This window comes from Columba livia, chromosome 5 (assembly GCF_036013475.1).
Source record: "Columba livia isolate bColLiv1 breed racing homer chromosome 5, bColLiv1.pat.W.v2, whole genome shotgun sequence".
Classification (NCBI taxonomy): domain Eukaryota; kingdom Metazoa; phylum Chordata; class Aves; order Columbiformes; family Columbidae; genus Columba; species Columba livia.
The window spans coordinates 7,102,514-7,130,335 of record NC_088606.1 but is presented as its reverse complement, the minus strand read 5'-3'; the positions used below and the strand labels follow the sequence as shown (position 1 = coordinate 7,130,335).

At 44.1% G+C, this 27,822-nt stretch overlaps 1 protein-coding gene across 9 annotated transcripts in view; it reads right to left on the bottom strand.

Annotated features, from left to right (window-relative positions):
- Positions 1–27,822, bottom strand: part of SYT16 (synaptotagmin 16) — a 137,906-nt gene that overhangs the window by 71,385 nt on the left and 38,699 nt on the right. For 5 of the 9 annotated variants that reach the window (XM_065065848.1, XM_065065849.1, XM_065065845.1 and 2 more), the window contains one exon: positions 8,831–9,010. In XM_065065848.1, coding sequence (XP_064921920.1) covers positions 8,831–9,010 — 180 coding nt within the window. Of the gene's footprint in view, positions 1–8,830; positions 9,011–21,603; positions 21,829–23,271; positions 23,475–27,822 lie in introns of those variants that run through there. The other 4 variants (XM_021292776.2, XM_065065846.1, XM_065065842.1 and 1 more) reach the window with 4 other exon arrangements.

The following is a 27,822-nucleotide window of genomic DNA, read 5'->3' as shown; positions in this document are numbered from 1 at the left end:
TTTACTTTTGAATTCTTTAGCAATTTTGACTTGCATTAGAGGAAAAAAAAAGAACTGAGAAGAGCATTTAAAATGTGTGGGAAAGAAAAATCCACTTCTTTTTGAAAGCATTCATTTAAAAAAAAAAAAAGAAAAAAGAGAGAGAAAAAAAACAGTTTAACAAATTCACTTCAAGTTCCATCTTGTAAAAGTAACCACAAGAATTTTCACATTGAATCGCCTGCTTAACTCAAAGTGTGTTGGTTTTGTTTGGTTGGTTTATTGTTTTCCTCTTGGAAAATCAGATAGCTAACAGGATCAATGTTAAGCCTCTCAGAAAAACCATCATAACCTTTACTACGATCTATATTCCCTTGTCTTGATAGGATCATTATTCCTGAGTAGCGTTCCCATTGAGAGCTGCAATTACTGTATGGCTAAAAAAAGAAGACTATTAGCAGAATTTCAAACACTACCACAATGCAGAGGTTTGTAATATTAGGAAAGTGTCTTTCAATCTCCTTGATATGAAGGCTCCTAAAAATTGCCATCAGATGTGCATTTCTTACAATGATCTCTCTTATTCAGGCTGCTGTAGCGTTTAGGCACAAACTTCCTTCTCCTCAGTTACTTTTTGTGTGGCCGTTGCAAAAGTTTTCTACCAAACTCCTCCCTTGTATGGAGGCTTGTGGACCACAAGTTGAAAATAGTGTCCCAGCATATAATAACTGAACAATTTTCAAGTAAGTGCTTATTCTGAAACACTATATGAGGAAGAAATTCACAGCCTCACCTCTCTGCCTGGGAATGTACTGTCCCGTGCAGAGAGATGAGAAGAGAAAATCAGTTCCCAGTTTCCAAAGATCAGAAGACATCTTTGTCACATCCCTGTTTTAGAAAGATGCACCTCCTTTGCTACCGCCAAGAAAATTGTACCAAGAAGCTGTTTTAGCGGTCTGGGCAAGTTGCTGAATCCATCTGTCTACAACCAAACCCCTGAGCACTGTGCTGGATCACCTGTTCAGACAATTGCACTACATGTACCCAGAGGAACGATTCCTGCCTCCCTCACTTCTCAGAAATATGAACTAAGGCATTGATAATGATTGACCTTTATTTCCCGATCTCATACAGAGACCGTCGGCCTCTCATGCCTAGCTGGCATACCATGGATCATATCCATAGACAGGCGCTTTATTTGTGTGGACACCTAGGAAAAGCGGTACTACAGACCCACCGTGAAGCCCTGCTCCGCACTTAGGAGGAAACAGCTAAACCAAGGTGTGAACCTAAGATAATACCCAGAACATCAAAGTTCTGTGCAAATGGCAAGGCCATTTTGCTGTTCATGAAAGAAGGAAGTTAAGGAGCCTTGGAGGGGTAAGATGATTTAATAACACTTTTCAGGCTGTTTAAAACTATAATGAGCCTGATCCTCCTTTTGGGCTGGAGCCCAGTTATCACATATGCAAAATAGCAGAGGAGAGATTAGAAATGTAGTCCCCTGAAGACAGGCAGCAGCAGCAAAGGGCCAAGAAATCCTCTGTCCTAGTTCTGGGAACAATCTGGGCTCTTCACTCCTTCTGTAGTTGCCAGAATCATATTTAACAAGAAGCTAGCAAAGCCCTTCCAGCCTCCCAGTGAAGGAAAACCAAACATTGCCACAATGAAGCTGTATTTCCAGTTAAAACTGTAACAGTGCCAAAAGCAGCCTGTGCACTTGAAGCTGTTCAGTTGATGGAAGCCTCTTGCAGAAGCATTACAAGGAAAGTTCACAGACAGTGCCCAATGTTCACATCAACTGTGAGCGTCACTGCTGACCAAGTCTCCCTAAGGTAAAACAAAACAGAAATACAGAACATCTTGGTACGTTTTTGGCGTACGTGCTATAAAAATGCTATTTATGTAGTTGAATTTAACGCAAAAAAAAAGACAGAGGCACTTTTCAAGTGATTATGTGCTCTGTAATAATGGTTTTCAGCTGGTGATTCAGGAACTCCAGGTTATTCAAGATCTAATGTTTATGCCAATAAATTACACACATCTCAACGAACACATTCATGGGTTTCAAATCAACAAGGCAATAAACCCACTGCTGCAACGCATTGGTCCTGCAAGCCTCAAAAGGGTGAAGTGAAAAGAAAAATGAGATCAGACAGACAGACAGCAATGCACCCTGCTGCTGGGGGTTTAACCTACAGAAGCCTGCAGACTTAATCCTCACTCCCAAATCATCTTGTGTCTTTGCAGGCAGCTCACTACTAGTGATGCTGTGCCAAATTACTTGTAAAAACTGATATCCAAATGACAGAAGTGGTTTTGATCAGGATCTTTAGCCCCATGGTGTTACCTCATTTCTCCCCGTTCCTTTGTTGCAGGCTCTCCTTTTGTCAAAAATAACGGCAAGAATTGCTGTTTCAGTGGGATGAGGAGAAGAGAAAAGGGATAGAAGAAAAAAGGAATTATGAAAATGTGACTTTAATTGTTCAAAACTGTGAAGCACTAAAAAAAACAAAACAGGTGTCTCCACCATACAGAGTATATGGTGATAAATTCAGGCAAAAAAAATATGCTCCTAGAACACCAGCATAGAATCATAGAATCATTTTGGTTGGAAGAGACCCTTAGGATCATTTAGTCCAACCATAACCTAACTCTAGCACTAAATCATGTCCCGAAGAACCCTGTCTAAATGCCTTTTAAACCCCTCCGGGGATGGTGACTCCACCACTGCCCTGGGCAGCCTGTTCCAATGCCCGACAACCCTTTCCATGGAGAATATTTTCCCAATATCCAACCTAAACCGCCCCTGGCACAACTCCAAATAATATGCTCAGAAGCTCCATCAACAATGGGGTTAAGGAGCTGTGATTTCCTATGCTGACCACTGCACACCGTTGATTTTGCTTAGACTATAAGAGCTCCTGAACTGAGAAGTGTGCGTCACGGTTTCTCCTGTGGCACTCACACTCACACTAGATCAGAAAAAAAAAAAATCACTAAAAGAAAACTGGTCTTGTTTTTAACAAAACCAGGACAGTGTGTTTGTTTCATGTTAAGTCCCGTGCACCCACAAAAATAGGGAGTCTGTGACTGCATGGATAGATACTATTGCCACCAAAATATTAATACAAAATTTGAGGGAATTTTCAGAAGGGAGAAAATGGAAACAACTTCCTTGACCATAATATTTGGCCTGGGTATACCAGAGACCCAGATTCTGCCTTGGTGCACTGGTGTTAAGTTCAGAGTCTCTCCATTGAAACCAGTCACATCCTCCAAATCAAAAGAAGGTCTTTTGCATTTAAAGAGCCATTTGTCACCACAGGCACAAAAAATTAGCAGTTCTGTGCCAAGCGGTAGTACAAAAAGCAGCAAGGAATAACTTTAATTATTTATACTTCTCAAACTGAGGGTTACAAAAGGGGCATAAAGAAAGTCACAGATCATTGGAGTATTAGAGAAATGGTGCTAGCAGTGGCAACTGTGCTCTTTCACGGTAAAGGAGAGAGAAACATCTGTAATTACTGGATTAGGGGAATGAAAGAAGAAACCTGCAGTCAGAAATTACAGCACATTTCGTAAATGAGCTGCTGTCGTTCATTGATTTGCCTGAAGACAGAAGAGCCAAAAGGAAATCACAAGTTCAAAAGGCTGGAGAAACACCAATTTACACCACCACCCCAACCCACCCACCAGTGTTGTCAAGCTGTTGGGTAGCGCAGACCCAATAGACCCAGTCCCCACCCTGCCTGCGATCACGCTCCCCAGTCTGCAGCAACTGAATGAGCCAGGGTCAATCAGAGCAATTACTTGCATGGAAATTAGCAGTGGGAGAGCATGTCTAGCTGTTTAACACAATGAAGATATTTTAGAAACATTTTGAGGAGTCACCCAGATACTGTTACTCCTTCTTCCCCCACGCAGGTTCCATCATTACAGAGCCTATGGAAATTGCTCTGTACAGACCATCAAGCAGCGCAGACAGTGTTTTTGGGGAACCATAGTCCCGAATGGTAACTGCAGCAGATGATCATCCATTCCTGATTATTCATCTTTGTGTGAGCACATGGCTAAGTCTGGAGCTCCCATCTCCTTTCTCTTCGGTCAAGTCAACCACCAGTCCAGCCGGACATGCTGAGGAGGCCAAGGGGTCACTGGGAAAAACAGACCTAGTTTCAAATTAATTACAAGACTTGAGGGCCATAGATCTGAGCAGGCAGCTGGCCCTAGCAACTGAGGAACTGCTCCTTCACCTACACTTATCCTTCAATTTAATTCCCTCTCGTTATGAACCAGGCTCTCTGATATCCAGGGCTGGCATCAGTGGCAACACTAATGCTGTCCCATGTCCAACCACTCATCCTCTGAGCTTCTACAAAGGCAACTGAGAAAGCAATTTAGAAGAGGCTTCACTTGGGCATGGAGAAACTTCAAGAGCTCCTCTCCCTCCTGCACTGCTTGGTCAAGTAACCCAACACCGTGTCTGAGCTACATACCTCAATTAGGTGACATGAATAACACTGGACTCATTTTCAACCTGCACCTTGCCAAGGACAAGGGAACTACTGGGTATACAGCACCAGGGTTGCAAAGACCAACCACAATTGTATTTCTTTGGAGGACAGTTCCAGGTTTCCCATGATTTACCATGCTGTTGAAGGAACCCAGTCTGGTGCTGTCATGCTCACCCACATCACTTGTTTCTAAACATGAAGTTAAACCTCTGCTGGCAAATGATGGTCCCACACGTTACACACGATGGGTCCCAAGTGCCTGGCTGGGCCCAGGGCTCAACTAACAAAGCAGGGTCTATATCCAAGCAGTGCTGCAAACATTTCTGCCTTTGCTGAGCGTTATAGGCCTTGATGCTTTCCTTACAGCCTCAGCTACAGGAGACGAGTTGTTTATATAAGAACTGCATCTCCGTTTATTTATTTTAAGTGTGCTGCTAGCCCCAGAGGTTAGAGCCACGGCTGTGCAGAACAGCTCGAGAACATGAACTGAAAGCACTCTTGAGGCTGATAAGACAGAAGGGAAAAATGGAAAAAAATGTTTCTTCAAACCTCATGATGTTTAAGCTGATTTCACATATCAGGAGTACACGCTTACCATCAGGACAAGTGCTCAAGGCAAGGCACGACTGGAATATTTTTGCATAAAGCACGGTCTACAATTTCTTTCCCTGTCTCAGATCACATAGTTATAGAAAAATTATGATATAGAACAAAGAGGGCCCTTTCTGAGCCACAGCACTGAAGCACATGGTTATACACAACTCTTTACACAAGGGCTTGCCCAGCACTGTCGCATGTTTCTGTGAAGTTCATTTCAGTCATGAACTTTCGAAGCCAAGGGCTCAGCAACACTATAAACACCATACGTAAGAACACCATCACCACTTCTTGGTCCAGAAATTCACACTACAGGAAGAGACACTGAAACATCACAACACCAAAAAGTCTCAGCTGAGACCCCACTGACACCTGTCAGGCCTCTGTTGGAGGGAAGAACCTCCTTTCTTGCGTGGGGTATGCTCCAAGGGGAAATTTCACACACACACACACACACACACCCACCACCTGAAGGATCACCAGTGCTGTGAGGAACCACTCCAGCTGACTCCATTAAGGCCAAAGTTCTGATGCTTAACCCTTCCCTCGCTAAGGAATTCTGCACATGACCTACATCAAGGCTCTTACATCACTCCAGTCAGCTCAGAACTGCTTCATGCCACCACTGCTTCCTTCTGCACATGCTTGTGCATGGCCTAGCAAGCTTGACACACATGAAGTTAACTCCATGCTACCCTTCCATCAGTTACATGTCTACCAGCTTCCCTATCAAGCTTTGCAGCCTGCTCTGAGCTCTTCCTTGCAGTCCCAAGTCCATCCTAAACACAGGCTGGCTGTGTCCAGATGAGCTCCACCCCGCAGTGAACGGACCTTGCAGTTGAGGAAGAGGCAATCGGGGCAGCACGTCCTTGCTCAAGAGACGGGCTCATCACTAAGGTCAATGAAGAAGTCATGAACAGGAACCACAAAAGCCTCAAGTATTAAAAACGTTATCCATTGTGTCCCAGTAATTAAGCGGCTTTGTCCTTTAGTCTCCCGAAAGGTTTTCAATTAATTCTTCATTTTCATTAAGATCTTTCCCTGATCTTGCTCCTTTCATAAGGACACAAACTGTGCAATTAAAATTAAATTAGGAACAAACTGGCCAGATGTATCCTAGAGACATGACGATGGAAACATCTACTTAATTCTGTCACTTGCCTCATTCTGAGATCAGGCTCTTTACAGAAAAGCAAAAATAACAAATAAACAAACAAAAATGCCACCACGAATACTACAGCAAAAAAACACACACACACAAAAAAAAAAACAGAAAACAAACAAACAACAAAAAAATATGCAAAAAAATCCAACAACTTTGACACTTTACAGTATATTTTCTGAATGTCAGCCTGTGCACCTGTAAAGTGCAAAGCAGATGGATTTCTTATGTTTCTATATTAACTCTCTTTTTTTTAATCAGTAGATAACTCAAAACTCAACGACATCCAAGGACAAGAGAAACATCTCATGCACTGAACCCATCCACACCTTCTCAGGCTGCAGCCTTCATTTCCTGATGCTGTTGCAGATTGGGGGTTATCCTACTGCAAATTTTAGAGTCATGCCAGAAGGATCAAAATGCAAAATGTCTCCTATTTAGAGAGTTATAAAGCTGAGAGTCAAAGCAGACAGATACATACTGATCACCCTTAATTCCAGATATGAAGAAGAAAAAAATTTTCCCCAATTTGTGAGCTTAGAACGGGAAGAACAATCATTAATGTATTCCATGTTAAAGAACAGCAGAGCCTTTAAAATCAGGATCTCCTCATAACAAACACAGCTCACTAGAGGAAGGTGAGAAGAGGAAAAGTGAATTCTAAGCAATACGTTACACGTTACAAACACTCCCATCCTGCTCCTTTCTACCCAGCAAAGTCAGATTCTGAATTTGAAACCAACTCCTGCTTGTCAACACTCCTCTCGGGAGAGCTCCTCACCAGGCAACTGCCGTGCAAGGAACAACCTGTCCTGGCTTCCCAGCCCAGGCTCAGGCTCCAGGTTTCTCCATTCACCATATGACACGCTATGTTAGCCCAGGGTTTAATTTATTCTTTCATGCTGCTGTCCTTTAAAAGCATTAGCATTTCCTACACACATATTCCATATTGGCCTTACAAGTAGCAAAATGCTATGGTGAAATTTAAACTAAATATAGAGGTGATATTTTTAAATAGCTCTTAGCTCCAGCTCACCAAGCTGATTTTGTTTGAACGGAAAGAGCAGGCTCCAACTTTAAGCTTCCATTGTAATTAATGATTACAACACATTCCTCTGCCGTATCAGATTTAGCACCTCATTAATGTGTGTGGTATTTTGCTTGTATGGCACAGCTGTAGTTAAAGTTGAATTAGTGTTTCCATTATAAACCCATGTTTTCAAAGGTTTATTACTCAGACACATAAGATTTATTCTGAAACGAAAATTGCCATTGAGTGTGTCAGCTGGGAAGCAATTTTTTGTCCTTCAAAATTTGGAAGGAACAAAACACAAAAAAGCAAGCCACCCTGTTTATTAATAATTCACAATTTAAAAAGCATTGCAAATACATGTTTACATGATAGCCTGTGACAGCTCCGTAGAATGTCAACGCCCACACGCTCCTGGGAGATGTGTCATCTTAAAATCCGAAATAAAAGCCACATTTTTACACCACTTGATGGGAAGCAAAGAGAAGGGAAAAAAGACTTAAAAATAATATAGATGAAGGAAACTTATTAAAAAAAAAACAACATAGCCCTTGTTTAGAAGCAATAAAGTTAGGACTTTCAATGGATAGGGGGGTAGGAGGGAATAAAATTTGTACTTTTAACTTTTTGGTGCCTGTTCCTGGTTCACTAATGCATTCAGCAAGAAGCAGTCAGTGGCACTGCCTTCCTATCACATGTGGCATCCAAGCCTTCGACTGTCCATTAATCATGGACTCTCAAGGTATGACCAGATCATGTCCTTTGCAATAGCCATGATGAACTCCATGTACAAGGAAAAATGTGCACCAAAAGAAAAACCTCCAGGTGCTCCACACTCTGCAATTGTGCCTTTCTACAATTAGCATTAAGACTGAACCACTGAGAAGCAAACCTTTTAATTGGGAGGCTTCTGTACCCTCTTCTTGGCTGATTATTTCAATTATTATCTACTTATGACACGAAAATTTACAAACAAACGTATGATGAATTTACCAGATTCTCAGTTACCACCATTATCAGAATGGATTTATTTTTGATGGCTGAGAAACATTAAAATGTTATTTTTGTAACACAATAAAATTACCAGTTATTTTGACTCCAGGACTCATGGGTTTACCCAAGACATAATGTTTCCAGACAAGAACAAACGCATGAAAGAGCGTGTAATAGCTACTACAAGAAAACCAGGACAGGCATATCCTTTGAGAGCAGAAAGGCAGTGTCGTTACTCGGAATTGTTCATATTCTGCTCTTCACTAGATTAACAACACACTCCCACAACACACAGAGTGGGGAGTATGCTTTTTCCCCAGTGTTGCCCTCCATTTTTCAAGAGATTACTCCAAACAATGCTAATGGGAGCCTGGCAGCGACTGCACGTCCATTTGATCAAGTTTGGGAGGTTGCTATAGTCTATCCAAAAACCTGCTGTTTTCCACACAAATAACCCAAGACACAGCAAATGCATCTATCTTTGTCCTCCCAGCAATGAAAGCCTTGAGAAGATTCTGTACATCAAAGGTGGTATAATACTGTGATATTTACCAAGACTCTCGTGATCTCTGGACGTTTCTCTGTAGTGCTTTCTTCTCCCTTGTTGTTCCACACATGGGGGTCCACCTCTCTTTTCAAAGCAGAGCTTCTTGTTGATGAAGTGGAAGAGGACTGCAGGGAGGATAATGAAGACTCCAGCTGCAGACAAAAACCCAACGGCCTCAGGAGTAACTAGGAACAGAAAGTCAGAAAGAAAAGGTCAGTGCCAGTGTGAAAAACTGCCAAGATGTGGTTTAACCACATCTGTATCCATGCCTCTGCTTCACCATCCTCTCCCCAGAAGAAATAGCAATGAAATTCAGCAGAACTTGGGCTTGATTTGAATGGATACAACATCCACATTTGACTGAAGGTCTACTGAAGATATCGACAACAGGGAACATTACACAGTTGTCTTGGTTCCGATTAAGGTCTTCATTTCTGTCATATGGTGAACTCCAACAAAGAAAATACTCTAACTGGTTTTAATAGACTTTTGTATCAATGCAGAATTCCTCCAGCTTCAAGACAGACACTCTCAATCTGTATTGCAACAAGGATCCAGCCAAGAAAGGGCAATTAGTCATAAACCATTTCGCACAGTTTGCGGTAAATTCTCAGGGGAGGCTGTGGGGAGGATTAGCTCAGGGGGCGAAAGGACCCAACACCTCCTTTGCAATTTGTGTATTTTCTCTGAAACCATGAGATTACACCATAATAGTACTCACTAACTTAATTGCATTTACTAAGAGCCAGGTTAACGTATAGCCTATGATCCTCGTTCAACTGTCACTTTACTCTTAAGTAAGATGGATATTACTGTACTACAAAATTACCATTCTTTGCTGCAAAAGACCAGCCTCCAGCTCAGGTAATTCAGTTTAGCTGCCTTGGTGTCAGGTTTGGCCAAATGTAACGAGCACAATGACAGTGCACCAGCTGACGATCTAGTCCTATATGTCAACATTCCTATGTCAAACTGTAGAGAAAAAGTCTTATTTCCATTTATCATGTTCTGCCTGTACCACTGGGTCTGCAACAAACCACAGGCGCCAGCAAAAAGCTTTTAAAGCCATTTCACCTCTCTCACACATATCAAAATGCCAAAACAAGGGATAAATACTACATATATCATCCAATGTGGATGGCAAGGGCACACATGTCAAAAACTGTAAGTGCCACCTAAATAAAAAAGAAAAAAAAAAAAAAGGCTTGTTATTCTGATAATTACTTCACCGGGAAGGGGTGAAGTTCGGATGTTCAAGTCAAAGACCCCAAAAAATGAACCATCAGCAGCATCAGTGACACACCAGGGATGCCTGTGATTGCAAAGCTGCAGCTCACAGATGAGACGAGCAGGAGGAAAGGATGTAAACAGAGCCAGCCCTGCCTGCGAAACATCCCACTGGGAGTCTGCAAGACTTGACTCAGCGAAAGACTTAGGCTAGAAGAGCTACCCTGTCTCCAGTTACAGCCTTGATAGTGCACAGCAGGGGTACGACCTAGGGGATTTAAAAACCTAAATTAATACAAGCCAATGTGGCTCAATTGGGAAAAAAATCTGCAGTGCATAGCAGCAGCCCAAATGCAAAACAGGGCAGTGTTTGTGTCTGAACCCAGAGGTTACACAACCTCTGGAGGTGTCTCTGACCAGCCTAAGGAAGGAACAGAAATACGCACTGAATTACGGCAGCTTAAATGACAAAAAGATCAAGTCTATATTTCCATTGCTCTCTTCTGCACGGGCACAGTCACTTCCCTGGCGATTACTTCTGTGTCTCCCTTGTGCCACACCAGCACTAAGCAGGATCTGTGAGGACAGTGGGTCTCCCTGCCAGCACTGAAATGTGGTGCCACAGTTTGCCTGGATAATTTGGCAGGCACACACCAGCCCTATCTTCCCCACCAAGCCAGGGAGCAGGCCTGGGGACGTGACAGTGGCTGAGCGATACATCCACTCTGGCTATTTTCAGCTGCTGAAGTCACCATTAAATGGCTGCCGGAGCCAAGTATAAATCAAAAGAGTATAAATCAAAGTAACCACAACCCCAGAATATAGATGACAGCCTTGCTGGGTCCCATCACTGATGACTCCTTTTCCTGAGCATAGCACAGGCAGGAAAAAGGATTACAGTCTACCTTACATATAAAACACTTGGGATCACCACATCTTGGTACGCAAGTGTGTGTGTATGTGTGCACAAGCTCACATGCATGTGTCTGTATGAAGTTGGAGCAGGTATGTAGCAAACTGACAATCATGTTTTGAAGGCTCTATGGGAGTGATTTCATTGCAGAGGGTGCAATGTAGAGGGGTGGCAAGGGCACCCCTGTTACTATTTATTAAGCCCTTTTATAAAATCTCAGCCTCAAGCCCAAGGAGATGTTTTCCCTTTTCAGAGAGGGCACAAGCAAGCCAACAATATTTTTAAACCCAAATTGTCCAGCGTATGTTCCAATATGCCACATGACTTGCAGATGCAGAAATCCTCCCAGTGCCCCTTTCTCCAGCAGACCTGCGTGGTACCTTGCAAAAAAAACAGAGGAACACACAGATCCTTGACTAGACCAGGCATCCAGAAAGAAAGTTTGGAGACAAATTATCAGCTGCTTTCCACTTGCTCTAAAGGATCTCAGGCTGGCACAACAGCATTATTGCCCATCTATTCTTGTTCTCTGGTCAGCTACAGAGGAACAAGGAAGTAGTAACTGAGTGGTGTAGGCCTTGGGACAATCCTTCAGGCTTCCCCTACTCCTTGGGGCACAGATGAAAAAGACACCTCCTGTCAGAGCTCACAAAAGGTCCAGCTGCAACTTCTAGGAAGAAGCTTTCAAAGCCGAACACTAACAACTGTGTCCACACAGAGGTTTGGAGAGCAGGGGTAAGAAGGGAACGGCACAGACCCCTCCCCATCCATCCTGAACAGCAAAGACCATCATCCAGCTACCAACAAGGGCTGAGATACCTGCACCACTGTAGACACCAAGCAAAGAGGAAAAGTTCTCCAGAAGGACCCCCACAACTCTGACAGGAGTTGACCCCTCCTGCAGCAAAGCACAGAGCCCCTGTCCTAGAGAGAGTCTGCCCAACTGCAAGAAGGTGGCTGGGACTTCTGCAGCACAAGACAAAGGAGTTCGTGCAGCCTGTCCCACAGATCTGAGCAGAAGTTTCCTCTTGTCTCCCCCATGTTATCTGTGCCAGATACTAGAGGTTTGTGCCACAGCATCTCTGAGGGAGAGCTGTGATTTTGCACCTGAGCACTGTCTCACATACGTGGGTAGAAGCGTTACAGTCTGTGCACCTGGCTCCAGCTGGAAGCTCATATCCCCCTGCAATGGGAGGCATGCTGCTTCTCTACTCCTCCCGCACGGAGAGGAAAACACTGCACCTGCATACGGTCCTGAGCACGTTGGCCCAGCGCTGCTCTCAACCTTCAGCTGAAGAGCTTTCTCTGCAGACATGAAACTCCAGGCTAAGACTATGCCTGAGAAATTATTGTAAAAATTATTTGGAGTAGAGCTGTGTTCTTGTTTGTGGTGGGATGTCTGGGCCTGGAAGGGTGTTGAGGAGGAAGAGCAGCAGAAATGCATGCACGCCACTTATGTTACAGCACTGCTGGAGCATGTCAGACTTTCTCACACAAGTAAAATGTCCAGCCTTACAGCAATAGATGACAGACTGTATCTGAGGGCAAGAAGAGGAGTTTTAGCAAGGCATTCAACTGTTCATTCAAACCCTGGGCACCCAAGTCCAGGGAAGGAGCTGTCCACCACGTGCTTTGGGACATGAGCAGTCCATTCAGCCATTCACTCTCTCCCACCTATTTTTTGGCTAAGAAATTAATGCCATAGATGCCTTTGGCAATGCCACAGTGATCCACACATCCTGTTGTCCCAGGTGAGAGCACAAGCCAAGAAACGCTGTCTGTGCTCCTGGCCAGTTGAGAGCATGAATAACTGCACATGCTGCTGAAGAACAAACAAGAGGTACAGCGTGAGGGGCCCGAGCTAGGAATAAACACATCAGAGATGGAAGGGAAACCTGGCAGAGGACACAGGTTGCACAAGACACTACAATGCTGTTCCTGCTCCAACAGCTACCTCCACACTACAAGATGACTTCAAGGGAGGGTCTGTCTGGAAGAGCAGAAGGGAAGTATTGGCCACACCATTATACGCATTGAATATGGCTAGGTTTTCAGATTATAGAAGGTTTCACAGCAATTCTACTAGAAGACTTGGCCTCTCTAGAAAGACCACAAGAATGAATGGATGAAGTGCTACAAGAGAGTTGCAATTAACAAAACCTTAATCCCTTCAGCTTTGCAAGGGTTAAATTTTGCATAAAATCCTATTCCAGACAATAGCTCTTTAATACCATTTGATACCAAGCTTCCTGCAAAAGGAATGTTTACTGGTACTTTTTAATTACGAAAAAAGCCATAAATTGTCTGTTTTACTGTCTGTGCTAATTACATTTCATTATATATCTGGAGTAAGCTATGATTTTCCTGCTGGTTCCCATGACATTTTTCATTATCAACCACTAATTGTCTAGCATGCACACTGCATTGTGAACCAAGTAGGCTGATGCGTGGGCAGAAGTTCTAGTGAAAGCTGCAAGGCAGTTGAAGTACACGTTATTATTATTACTATTATGATGTATTAGAAAGTTTCCACCTACTTGCATACCTACATATCCTCATCCCTATCAGCAGGGTCACAGCACAATGAGGCACAGGGATCTGTCTGTAACAAGCCTCATGCTTAGCAAGGCTCAGCAGCTACTGAAGGAGACTTGTGCAGGGTGAAACAATGGCAGCATCCCCACTGCAAGGACAAGCTCTCTGTCTGCGTGCAATGGAAACACCAAGAAGGTTTCTCAGTTGCTTCCTCTGCTTGGTGCCCAAAGCACGTGGGCATCAGAATGTCATCACCTTGGCCAATCAAAGCTGAGGTCAAGGTTATAAAGGAGAATAGTGCCACATGTGGATTACTAAAGGAACAGGATAACTAATGGGATCTTTCTGAAAGAGCAAGACAGCAAAAAGGTAAAGGGTTTTCACAAGCCATAGATAGCACTGCTTCCATTATAGCAAAAGCTCTAATGAGCTATCTATGAGATATCTATGTAAGCTCAGAAAGTGCCACAAAGGGTAAAGCAACTCATTGCATGTAGCATTTCATAAATTCAGACCAATTCAGCTGTAGGAGCCCATTCTTCATACCACAAACTGCTAGAATAAGGAGTGCATGACCACTTCTCCCCAGATCATCGTTATCAGCCTCGGACAGGTGGCAATTCTATTCATGTGCACCACACACACAATACACAACCACTCCAGAAATAACTGTGTGTTTTCACAGGATTGCAGGTCTCTCCTGATATCTATTTCAAAGGAGACAAAGCCCGACCCTTCCTAACAGCACTGTGAGGAAACAGTTGTATAACTCCTCCTCTTCTCCTCAAGGTGATCCACAAATACATTATCAGAAGTGCAATCAGACCACATTCAACACTATAGCAGAAGGGTGAAATTCCCACCCAAGGCAGGAGGACTTGCCCTGCATCGAGGCTCAGTTTCACACACTTTATTTTTATGTGCTGATTTACAGATAGCAAGAATGAGGATGTTTGGCAGTCCTTTTATATAAGAAAAATGAAGGACTGAAATGTACTTTTGACCTGTCTATACTTCTACTAACTTCGACTGCAAAATTTGACTGATCAAAGCGTGGAAGAATGGGCCCATTCGTAGCTGACAATGAGGTCACCTTTAAAGATTTAAGCTGCCTTATGGCCTATGACATAGGTAGGCAATTTCGAAGTTCTCAGAGAGAGTACAGCAACTTCATCTCCCTTTCTGCTATGACCCACATAACCACAGCACCTAAACAACCTTCAGGTTTCAATGTGTTTATCCCCTCAGCAACTCTGTGATGCAGGGCAACGCCAACACAGCTGCTCCACAGAAGGGGAGCCATGGCACAGACACAACCCCGAAATGGTGGAAGTTAGACCCAAAAGAAGAATCAAGAAAAATTCCATCTATGCAGATACTTAAGTGTCTAAAAATACCTCACTTTTTACCCCAAGGCTGAGTGAGGCTCCCAAATAGAATATCTACAGCACCTTCCTAGAGGTGACATCACAGCGACAGCCACAGGCCTCTAGGCATCTCCTTAGGTCACCTGAAAGCCATGAGACTGTCATTTCTTCTCCCAAAGCCTGATTCTTCTAAGGGACACAATCCAGAAGAGGTGCCTGACATCTCCTGGCAACACTGAGTTCAAGGGAAGGCACATCAGACACAACAGGGGACACAGAGGCAGTGGCATTAAGCAAGGGCACTCACCTAAGAAATGGAAGGCCTGAAATAAGTTCTTCCTTAAACCCACATTTTCCTTTTCCCAGCACCATGTCCCAGGTGCACAACTAGAGGAGGGCACCCTCCACCCTTTAGCTTGGCTCAGTGTGCAGCCCGTTTTGGGACCAGAACTGGTGCACCTGTTTGGTTTTTATAAACCTGCTCACTGAGGTTCAAAAAGGACAAAGCGAGACATGAGTTTTCAGGATGCAGTCTGGACTCCACTGAGAACCTGCTATAAATCAGTGACCATAAACACTGGGAGGGCAGACCTCAGAGGACCCAGCAGCTCACCTGTGAGAGCCATAAGCCAGCAATGAGGAGGCCCAAGGTCAAGGCAGCTTCCCTCAGGCCAGATTTTCCACCTTACAAAGGCTGCTATACATCTTGCTATACATTACCCTGTGACAGCACTGTTTTCCCAGCAGCAGAAATCCCACTCTGGCCTTGAGAAATGTTCTTGGTGACGTTTGCAAGCAAGCAGATACAATTCTGTGAAATATTCTGCCTCCAACAAAAGGCATTCTCCAATTAGAGAAGACAAGGTATTAGTTTTGCTGGATGTGTTTCAAATGACTGTGAGCACGAGTTCAAGTCAACAGCAAGTACATGGTGTTTGCAAATGATGATGCCTGATGTTCTGCATCCAGAAGAGTCCTGGCTCTCACCCCATTCCTCCGTCTGTAAGCACACACATCACAAATACGGATGAAACAAGGGAACAGAAATGTGTCCTAACAGACAGGGAAGCATTGACACTTTCTAATGAAGGTGACTCAAGTAACATCCAAGGCCTCTAAAGGGTGATTCAGAGATTAATTGTCGATCTTATTAATAATCTTAGTAAAGGCTCCAATTCAGCAAGGTATTTAAAAGCCGTTGATGTTAACAGGGCCAGAGAGACTGAGAATTTGAGCAGCACAGCACTTGAATTGCCATTCACAAACTGAAAGCTGGTTCCCCCTGTCTCAGGGCTGAAGAGGTTTAATGGGGACAGAATGAGGAACCCACACAGGACTTGGTCCTCCTTTACCACCACCAGTCCCGGTGCCAGGGCTGTTCTCAGAGTCAGGCCAACAGCAGAGATAATCAAAGTGAAAAGCACAGCCTCCACAACTCTTTGTGTCAGTCCTTCTCCAGATCACTGAACTAAAATTTAAACTGAGTAGAAAATTACTTTGCTAGTCTACAACCTACGAGAAACCCTTACACTCAAGTCTTTGCTCTGTCATTTCTGCTCTGTCTCAATATTGACTCTAATCTCTGAGCTGTGCTCAAATTCTCAGCTTTGCATGCTGGAACTATTTTCCTTTGTCAAAACAGTAATCACGCAAAGCAATGAGGGGACTAACTTGGTGGTCAAAGCTTTCACCTAAAATGGAGGAAAGCAAGAAAAAGGCTGCAGTGATAACTATCTATGCAATCTGGATTAGATCAAATGAACGAAAGATGCTAGTCCCTAAAAGTCAATCTCCTGCTGCTTAGGGATGAGACCAGTACTCAAATGCAAGTCTGAATCAAGCAGGACAGACACTTGAACTTGCCCTGTCTACGTGTCCTTTGACTGTCTGACCTCCCGAAAACCTACCACAGTGGCAAGGGACAGCTGGTTTCTCTCACCATCACCACAGTCTGCTCAGAGAGGAATTCCATCCTGAATAAGGACACAACTTGAGTCTAGCAAAGTTTTTTCAAGATGATGTATTTCTTTGAAAAAGTTATATTTTAAAAAGAATTTAATTGTCAGACAAGAGCATGCTTTCTCAGAAGATTCTGAACCCGCTCTTACGGTAGTAGGTTTGTCTTTGATCATGTCCCAGGCTTGTTTTCAGTCACAGGACAACACAGCGTTCATAATCAGATGCATTTCATCACAGCTGACACCACCACTGCCTTACTGGGAGAAAGGGAAGACATGGGCTGTCAGTCTGCCACCTTTCTTGAACACTGAAGTCACGCTTTTTTTTTTTCCCTTTTCCTTAAAGACAAGTTCTTTGTTGCCATGGTATCACTAATGCAGTATTTTGAGAAAGGGAAAGAAGATAACTGGGCATCATCACAGTGACACATCTTTCAACTGACATCCTCTCAAAAAGGGTAAATAAGTAAGGATGCCAATGTAGACTTTTAAAGGCTCCTCCACACTTTTTAATTTCTCCCTCTTGCATACAGGTTGTTTTCCACAAAGGTCTAGCCTTGGGTTTATGGCAGAGAAGGTCAGAATTTGTCTCTCAGCAAGCATTGTCTCAGTTTATTTATTAATTCCTTCTCTTCTCCCCATGCTACCCGACACCAGCTGAGGTACAAACTCACAAGAGAACAGAAGCACCTGCACATTCAGAAAATGCCAGTCTGGCTCCCCATATTAAACCATGTGGTGACTGCTTCGTAATTCTTGCTTGTGCAATGATTTCTTCCTGAATTAACAAGGTATCTACTGCTGAGCACAGCTCACATTTATCTCAACGGTGAGAGAAACTAAAAAGGGCACTCTGATTGTGTCTTCCATATACCACCTTCAACACACCAGGTGTTCTTGTTAGCCTTGTAGCATGTCTTTCCTATCACTGCCAGAATTACTTTAAAGAAACCTTTACTAACTTACCAAATCAAGGCTTTGCACTCAACACAATGGCACTTCCCTCCTTGACTGTGCATATGAGGAGACTGCAACCCTTCCAAAATTTCAGAGAAAGCTCTGCACACTGCTGGCACAACCCCATTATCTCAGTAAAACCAAGGAACAGAGAGAGATGCCCATGTCCCAGCACACTCCCCAACTTTGAGTCCAGATGAAAGAACACGCAACGACAGACTTGATGACTTTCAACTCGCCACCACTGCTGCAACAGCATTCAGAGCAGTGACGTGATGAGCTTTTCATCTCCCAGGTGGTGCAAAAGGAGGAATAATGGAATGAAATGAAAACTTACATAAGTTGACTACATCAAGGCTTCTGCAACAGAGGAGGGACCAGAGAGCAACGTGCAAAGTAGTGAAAGATCCCTAGAATACGTCAAGAATTTAACAGTGAGCACACAGTCCTCTAGCAAACAAAATAAGTATTTTACATTTGGGAGAGAAAGAAGAAAGAGGAGGAGAGGGAAGAGAAAAGGGGATCTCAGTGGCTGCTTCTTTCTTACATGGGGGGATAACAAGGAATAAGTTGTCTCCACTCAGAACTGAAGTGCTCTCGTCTCATTGGGATCTTTATGCTCTCATGTATTTATTTTTCTAATCCACAAAACCTTGTTCTGAGTTCCATCAATTTGACCCAAGGCAGAATGACTCACCACAGCAAAAAGCCGGACGGCCGCTTTTTTTTTTTTCAAAGACCTAAATAAACCCTACTGCATCAATTGACCAAGGACGATGCAGCAGTAAACGTCTCGCTGAGGGCTGTGCGTTGCCTTGGCAACCCCGCTGATCTCCATTGCTCCAGGGACTGGAAATGTGCTGCCAACAGGAGATTTCAGCTAATCAAACCAAATCTCTTAATACTTAGACAATTTCCCCATCTGCGGAGAGCAAGCCATGTGCCCGCCAAAAGCAGGGCACCCTCTGAACACAGCCCTGGCTCCTCTTTGGCCTGTTATTTATTTGCTTCTTGTAGGACATGGACATCTCCCGACAGCTACTGAAGGAGATGAGGGGTGGCAAGAGGCCACAACACACTTGCTATCTGCACGGCAGCTCCATCCCTGCCCTCAGCACACGAACGGCAAGCTGTAGAGGGAGCAGGTGGTGACGGGTCCAGCTGCCCACGGACAGCAGAACCCTCACAGGGTCCATGTCTCAGCCCCTGCCCTCTGAAAGAAAAATAAACTTTCCAATATTGGTAGCATACACCCCCTATGGGCCTGAGAAGGGTGAAAACATGTAGCGCCAATCCATTCTGTCCCTTTTTCAACTCCCTTTAAACACATCCAGGTAAGAGCTGTGGCAAACTGCTGACCAAAAAGAAAGAAGTGGGACAACCACGTATCTCTCTGCTTTCCTAGACCAGGGATTACTATCAAACTGCAGCACAGAACACCTGCTTTATTCTAAAACTTCCAATTGGCAATGCTAAAAGGGCAGCTTTGGTGGGTAATTTTGCCTTGAAAGCACAACCAGTAATTGATTTTCTTTTTTAAAGTAGAAATAAGACCAACCTTCCTACAGCTCCACTAAAGGTTTCCAGCCCCAGCATTTAAGCCCAGCCACAAAGAGAGATGATCAGTGTGACATTTAGCACAACCAAGGGGTCACAAAAAGAGGCACAGACAGCAGACAGGAGAGACATTTTCTACACTCGTGCTGCTGCTGAGACAAGAAATTCTGTTTGGTGATGACGCATTCACATCCACGAAAAGCCACCAGTTACCACCTAACAACCCTCAGCTCTACATCACTTAAGGTGGGCCTGACTATGACCTTTCCACATAACTGCCAAAGGGAATCAGGGTGTTGGAATAGCAGACTCAACCCTGGCCCTCAGACTCTCCTTCTGCTCCCGGGTCGTTCTTTACTGCACCTCAAAGGACACTAATCCACCACTCTTGGAACTTAAAAGCCACAGGCCCTACACTGAGTTTCATTTCACACACGTTGTTCGCTGCCAGAGTAACTCATGGTATCGCCACAATTGGTGTGGGGATCCCTTAGATGTTTTTTTTGTCCCGATATGAAGGACGTCTGCACAGGAGATGCTGCCCCACCACGTAGCTCCCTGGGACCTGGGCTGGCTACCAAGATCAGGCTCCAGCTCTTGAGGAACAGGGTGGAAGAATTGTTGGTATTTAAAAGGCAGCCCTGAAGCGGAAGAAGGCTACTCATAAAGCAGGGTGTGGTTTCAAAGAAAGAGTGTATTGTGGAAGATTTCTAGGCCTCTGGTATCGACCAAGTGACCTACGCCCTGGGAAAATATGTTCTAACAATAACAAAAGCCATTAAAACAAATGCTTGGGGAAAAAATGCCAGTGGTTTCTAGAATAATGTGTTTAATAGAGGGAAGAGCTTAGCAAGCACTGCCACCTTCTACCATGTCACTGTGAACACTTCTCTATCCACATTAGTTTAACAAACCAGGTAACCTGTTACTAGGGCTGCACAGAGAGTGAACTGAAGTGATTGCTCAGCTAACCAAACGCTCTGTGGTATGGGAAAGGCAATGAAGTCCTGCAGGCATAAGGAAGAGGGAACCAGAGTTGGTTTTAATGGCCAGGAGAATAGCTGGCTCTCCACATGTGCTTTTCCACCTTCTTCTTTCCTGTATCATGCCTTGTTTCTATTCCAGGCACTCTTCAGCCTCGCTTAATCTCAGCTCAGCCAAAATGAATCAATGATGGACCCAGGGACTCATGCCCAAAATATCTGCCTCTACAGGGCATGGAAAATCAAAAGCATGCAAATCAAAAGCAGAGTTGTCATTGATCTAATGGGGAGCAGGAATGATCTCAGAGAAAACAAATGTTGATGATGCAAGACACCCCTAGTACTTCCTTTGTAAAAGCAACGTGCAGAGCAGGATCCCAGCACTACAAAAACCTGTGAGAATGGCCCACTCCAGATGAAAGCGACCACAACGCTGCCTCGGAGGATTCATTTGCGTTAACAAGTTTCAAAGCATCTGCCTGGAGTTTCTTTCAAGCAAAAGCTGTGACGTTGGACTGTTCTCAGGGATAAATGGAGAGCCACGCCACTTCAGAGCCAAGAGAATAGTGAGAAGCAGGGAGGCAGATAGAGGCAACTGTTAGCCAAAACAGATGCAATGGAGACAGACTAAAATAGATTGCACGTACTTCAAGGGCTTCTGCAGTTCTGATGCTCCAGTTGAGCCCTCAAGAGCAAACATCCACGCACACATTTTGCAAAACACTTGACATAAGGACCCCAAGAATAAAGTGCAGCATGTTCCTTGGATGTTTTCAGACACACTGAGCCAAGCTATGGGGTCTGCTTACAACTTCATCTGGATCTCCTCAGCTATATTATCCCACAGCCATCATGCTACATTTAGGTCCGTTTTTAGCCTACCTCAGTCACAAATACCTGCAAGTATCCATGGCCTCACTTGCAAAGTGATCATATGTGCCCTCTGCTTATCAAGAATGCAAATACTCTGCACTTGTGTTACTCATTATGGATCTAAAATCATGGTCTTACCACTGCTTTACAGTAAAATCTGAAATGACAGCAGGAAACAGCAAAATGTCAAAGCACAAAACAGAAGAAAAGGCTAAACGCTATTTCATTACTTGCAATTTCCAAGACCTTTGTATTTCATGAAAACCAAAGATGCATGCAAATCCAAAGTAACAAGTGTTGGTAACACAGGATTTGCTTTTCAAACTGTAATTGTCACCAAAGTAACAAACTAGGAAGCTATCTTCTCACCGAGAAAGAGCCACAAATCATTCAAAACACGAGACTTACCTCATCACACTTACATAAAGCGGCAAAACAAGTCAAACCAGAAATGAAGCCTCCCAAGAACAATTTTCTCACAAATAACACATTTCAAAGCGTTCTTCCTGGGACAGGCTGCTAAATCCTTGAGGCCTGCGGAGTTCACACATGCTGGGCAAAGCTGAAGAGAAGCACAGTCCTGAGTTTCAAAACCAAGACTGGTGCCCGTGCTCTTTTCTGTGCATGCGCTTGTTGACTTAATGTCCCAAGGAAGAAGGAAGGCTGCTGGTTGGTAAACATGTGACAGGTACCAAAGGAATGCTCGCCAGAGAAACAAGAGATAAAGCAGCCTATGCAGCTTTTGGACAGGGTTTGTTTAAAAACTACCACCTCACCTGTAGCTTTCCTACTGCTCTTAAGAGGTCTTTATTCAAACAATTGCTGACAAATTTGCCCTAAAAAAAAAAAAAGTCATTCATTTATCATGAAACTGTGAGTGATTTTTCTCTCCTGTACAGAGATGTAATTTATTACTCAGCTTAAACAAATATTTTGGACCCACTTTAGAAATGTACATTTTACAGCCTGGATTCCCACAGATTTGCACTGAAAAAAAAGTAAAGTGAGGATCACAGCAGGTATTCAGTCTAAAACAAAGTGTTTCCTCCCCAGGGAGCAACCTACCCCTTGCACTTGCCAGCCCTCAGACTGTCATTATTTCCCTGCCCACCCTCCGTCCAACCCAGTTCCATCCTTGGGGGCTCCCCAGTTGGAAGAGCAAAGCCACACCAGCAGCTCTGTACTTGTTGATGGGGTTTGTACACACCGAGGTAAAAACTGCTCTTAGAGCAAAAGGTGGAAGCTCAGCACTGATTCTAACATATACCAGGTCATACACCTACTACACACCCATGAGTAGTTGGAGATTTCATCTTGAGGACTCTCTTACAAAGTCACAATTCACTGCCAAAAAAAAAAAAGGTAGAGAATGAACTTCAACTCCTGTTGTTTATTGTCTGTTTTAAGGAAGGCTCGGTAAGACTTACTGTGAGATCACATCCTATTTTCTCTATCCACACAACTGCTGCTTTGAATATGTGTTTTGAATGCAGACTTGATTCCCGGTAGAAGAAGGGTTATTTTTCCCCAGGATTCAGCGTAAATCCATCCCCACTGTCTCTGCCTGCAAAAGGTCTCTCTGCAGTGAAACTGGAACTCTTCCCAGCAACTTACTAATTAGTGCAAAACTTTGCTTCCAACTTCTAGAATGTTTGGTGGTCCCCAAAAACAGCATGGAAAGGCTGTAAAATAAAATGACATATCTGAACTCAGAAGACTCAAAACATGGGAGAGTGTGGGGAAGGCTCTGAGCAACCTGAGCAGGGTGAAGATGTCCCTGCTCATTGCAGGGGGTTTGGACTGGATGAGCTTTGAACGTCCATTCCAACCCAAGCTATTCTATGATTCTACATGATTGGCAAATGGTTGCAGAGACCTGCACACGTGGAAGGGTCTCCTAATGCAACTCCTTTTTCCCCTCCCAAAAAGACATTCTGATGATCTTGTTTATAAAAGCTGCTGCCTGGCAGATCCCTGAAGTCCAGACTGGCATCTTCAAAATAAAGGCTGCTCAGAAAGAGCTCAAGAGGGGGAAGAAAAGTCCTCATTAAGCAGACACCAAGACCCTTGACTTACATGAATCTTGCCGCACCAGATTCCCCATGGATCAGGAACTGAAGCGGGCATCTGGGTCCCTGGGCTGGGTGATGGCTGCAGGCGCACAGGATGGGCAGAGGCTTTTTCCAGCCTCTCCCCTGTCTCCACGATGCCAACATCAGGCACAGCTGGGTGATCAGGCTGATCAGCCATATGAGGTCTCAGAGCAGGAGGTGACAGTTGTGGCACTGTGCTAAAAATACACAAGAGTGCAGCAGAGCAACAAGGGAAACAAAGTCTGGTTATTCCAGACTAGTCACTAAAGCCAACTGATTGAGCAAATTCTATCCATTGCCAAGGAGACTTGCCTCATCTGCCAAACCAGTGGGAAATTTTCCTGCTCATTTAGAAGCAAGTACCAACCCCTTGGAGACTTGGAGAGATGGGCTACCAAACACAGGCTAGGCCAGTTCAGCATGGAGGTCTGTGGTGGCCACATTCCCTGTACACACGCTTAGCTCCAAAGCTGCACGATTGAAAAATAAACGTCTGAGTAGCAGCTCCAGAGGGAGAAAGTGAAATGAGGTCACCAAAAGGAGAGAAGAAGGTCTCAGCTTCAACACAGCTTACCCAGGACAGCCATGCTGCCACAGAGCTAATGCTGCACCAAACAAGTCACTTACTCCAAACTTCTTCCCATTGACTATTCTGTCATTCCCTTACTTTTGAAATCTATGACTTGCACTGTAGCCCCTGACATGTCAATGTGATATTTATTCACTTTTATTCAAATTTCTCCAGAGCTCATCAGGACTGTAATATTTATGACAGAAAATGGGAGCCCATTTAAGTCTTCCACTCTGATTCCCATGCACTCAGTTGCTTTCCTTGCTCTCCCACATTTTAAGTTCTTACCCTAAACTTTACTCTTGAATCCATCACTTGTAAAGTTGCAATGGAAAAAGTAATCCAGAAATAATACTGCGATAATGTTAAGAGAATAAACTCTCACCCTTTTCAACTCAACAATGACCTTTTTCTGTGTTTTTATTTGGTTTTTGTTGTTGTTGTTTTTCAGAACCACTGTGAAAAAAGAGCTAGAGAACAATCAGCAGAAATTCAAATACATTTTCAGATGTAGCCAGTTTCTGTTATTATTTGTCAACTACCATCTGAACTCTAGAAATATTCCTTTTGATGTCCCGCTAAATGTCAAGCTGGTATTTTTAAAACCCGGACAACGTATTTCACGTAAGCCTTTACACCATTATTTTAAAGATCAACCATCCTTTCACCTCGTAGCCACAGCGTGGCTGGTTCCCCCAGCAACATGTTTCCAGCTCAGCTGCTCAGCGAGATCCTTTTCAGGCATCTGCCACCAAACTGGCTCCTCCAACGAAAGCCATTTGCCCAGACACCTCTGAGGAAACCCCTCATAAATTGATTTCTAATTCTTCTTTTTCAGGGTGCACCAGAGAGGGTATTTTACCTGAGCTTTTTCATTGATCTGAATTCACCTTTTTAGTGTAAAGCCACCCAAAGTCCCTGACGTCTTCACACACCGCACTCTTCCTCCCCACCCTGAGATGAACTGAGTGTGGTCTAGACCTCCCCTGATGTGGATAATCAGGCACATCACCCTGTAATGAACCTACAGTAAAATTAGACCAGCACATTCCCTACAGTCACCTCCCCACCAGGGAATGTTCTCCTCTAATTAATGAATGAGGCCCACCTGGGGCAAATCCACCCCACAGGGCTACACCTGCACTGACCCAGACCCATTATCAAGTGGTGGGAGAAGGGGAGAGAAGAGGCACTGCAAAGGCTGGGAGGAAGAGGAGGGGGTCATAGGGGAACCTAGTGGGCAATTTCTGCTGCCCCCACCACACCAGGGCCCCTCATCCATCCCTGAGCTCCCACATCCCTGCACACCTTGCTGGAGAGCAGAGGACTAAGGGTGACCCCAAAAGCATGAATGCCCCAAGCCTGGGTGAGGGATCAACCCTGGCACAGACCAATGCCAAGAAAAGGAGGTTTTTGCTCTGGTGTGGCTGGTTCATTCCTTGACAGAGCAGCAGCCATGGGATACCTGCCATGACACTCCACCACTATTTAACATAGCGGCAACATGCACCACTGTCTCTTTAATTCCTTTGCAAAACCATTATCAATGAACACAGTATTTGCTAGAGATAAACTTGGCTGAACCAAGCCATTAATCTGCAGGAAAAGCAGGATAGCAGTAAAACTGCATACAAGCAGTGACTCACACTTTCACTTTGTTCACTACATTAAGCCTTCCTCAGCATGCTCTAGGCTTACAAAAACAAATACATCTCCTACTTCTTGGGCTCAAAGTAAAATTACTCTTCCCCCTCTGCCCCGAGCCTTATTCAAAATAAATATAACACAAAAGAGAAAACTGTGTACAACAGAGCCAGGCCTCTGAGTCAAGAGCCCACAAACTAGAAAAACCTATGAAAGGGACTTCAGGTCAGTGCACTTCTCACTCCTCCCACTAAGGAATGAATATAGGGGTAAAACATCTATGGCACATCCTGCTGTGCTCACCCAGTAGCACCTAGTACACCACTCCTCCGGGCTAACAGAGTACAGCAGCTGGGTATACTGGGAGGAAGATGCCTGGGCTAGATAAGTGTGAAATCAGAAATATTTACACAACATAGTTCTGCCTAGGTCATGTTCACCCCTGTCAGCTAACAGGTATAGACGACAAGATCCCAGACTCAAGAGGAAGAAACCGTCTCAGCAGGACAAGTGGTTCAATTAAACGTGAGTCTGGCTCCACGGCATTTCCTCACAAAATCTCTATGAAGTGGCACAGACCGAATGCATGACCTTGTTCACCTGAAACCACACTTGAAAACTAACTGAAATGAAACTATAAGCCATTGCCCACAAACAAGAAGGTTAGCTTCACCAATAGTCCGAAATAGCAATAAAATCCACGTGCTCACTGAGACTGTAGTAAAGAAACCTGACGTGGTTTACAGAAGTATGCAAAGAGAGAAATGTGTCTGTTTAGATTATTAAATCAGCAGTAATTTGATCAAACAGTTTCCCTGTGGCTGTGCAAGCACGTGCTGCCTGATGGCTGGGCTGGCTACAATCCCGCCTACCTACACAATGCACAGATGGGTTTTCAGATCCAATCCTGACTTCTACCCCAAACTTGGAGTCCAGGGCTCACTTATTCCAGTGAAAAAACTTCCCATTAATTTAAGTGGAATTCCCATTAATATGAAGTGGATCTGAGTGGTCCAATTTACAGAAATTTGCAGAAGTTTCCAGGGAACTGAAGAGTCTCTGTTCTCTGTTGGAACCTACGTCTATTCTACTGTGACAGTGAAGGTGGGAGGAAGGAAAGCCAGGAGCAGCACTCAGTCTAGTGGGATGCCCAGCAAAGACAAGCTGGCAGACAAATCAGCACCTAGAAACAAAGCAAGTAGACAGGACAACTCAAACTCCACAAGAAGTAGATTTCCAAAGAAGCAGCTCATGTACACAAAGATGTTTCAAGTCTATTTAGCGACTTGAAACTCAACAGCAAGAATTTTCTTTTTCTAATTAAAGGTGAGGGTTCTTTTAAATACTATTCCAGCATTGCCAGAAATTAAACCAAAAACATTACAGTTGCAGGCGAGATAAGGGGAGGATGGAATTCCCCAGAAAAATGGCAGTTTTTATCAGAAATCAAGAAACAGATATCAGGGTTCTTCACCTTGCTACTGAGTCCACATACTACTTTGGAAACATCAAACTAATTGCAGAGCTTGTAGATTACATGAGTACAGCTTGCAAGGAAGAGCATGGAGAAGAGTAGATCTAAAGCTCAAAAAATATGAGCAAAGAGCCACAAAAACAGCTCTGTCCAGGGAATGAACCAAAACAAGAACATAAGTGCCAAGTCAGCACATAGGCTCCTACAACAGCAGTGCAGCTGGACAGACAAGCCAAACAGACCCGGAATAACAGGAAACAGGAACCAGTCTACCATGGAAAAAGATATGGGAGGCAGAGAGGAAAATATAGAAGCATAGAATCACAGAATCTTTTTGGTTGGAAGAGACCTTCCAGACCAAATCCAACCATACCCTAACTCTGGCACTAAACCATTTCCCTAAGAACCTCATCCACATATCTTTTAAACAGCTCCAGGGCTGGTGACTCAATCACTTCTGTGGGCAGCATGTTCCAGTGCTTGACTCTATGAGTGATCTTGACAGGGATGGAGGAGACAGAACTGAATACCCTAGAAGGAAAAAGAAGAAAAAAGAAAAAAACCCAGCAAACAGCAACACATGCACTGATGAAGAACACTAGCAAAGAAGAGGAAGATGCCTCCAGAGAGGCTTTAGCTAATTCAAACACTTACCATGTGCAAACACAACAATCTAATCCCAGTGACACTGACAAGCAGCAGTATCAGACTAAAGGAAAAGGACCAGCTGCTCGTGACACACAGTAAAACCATCTGGACATGCATGAGCAAATGCAGGCGGCCAAAAAGGAGCCCAAAGCACCAGGAATGTTATCGCAAAACCTTCACAGTACTTGACACAGAGT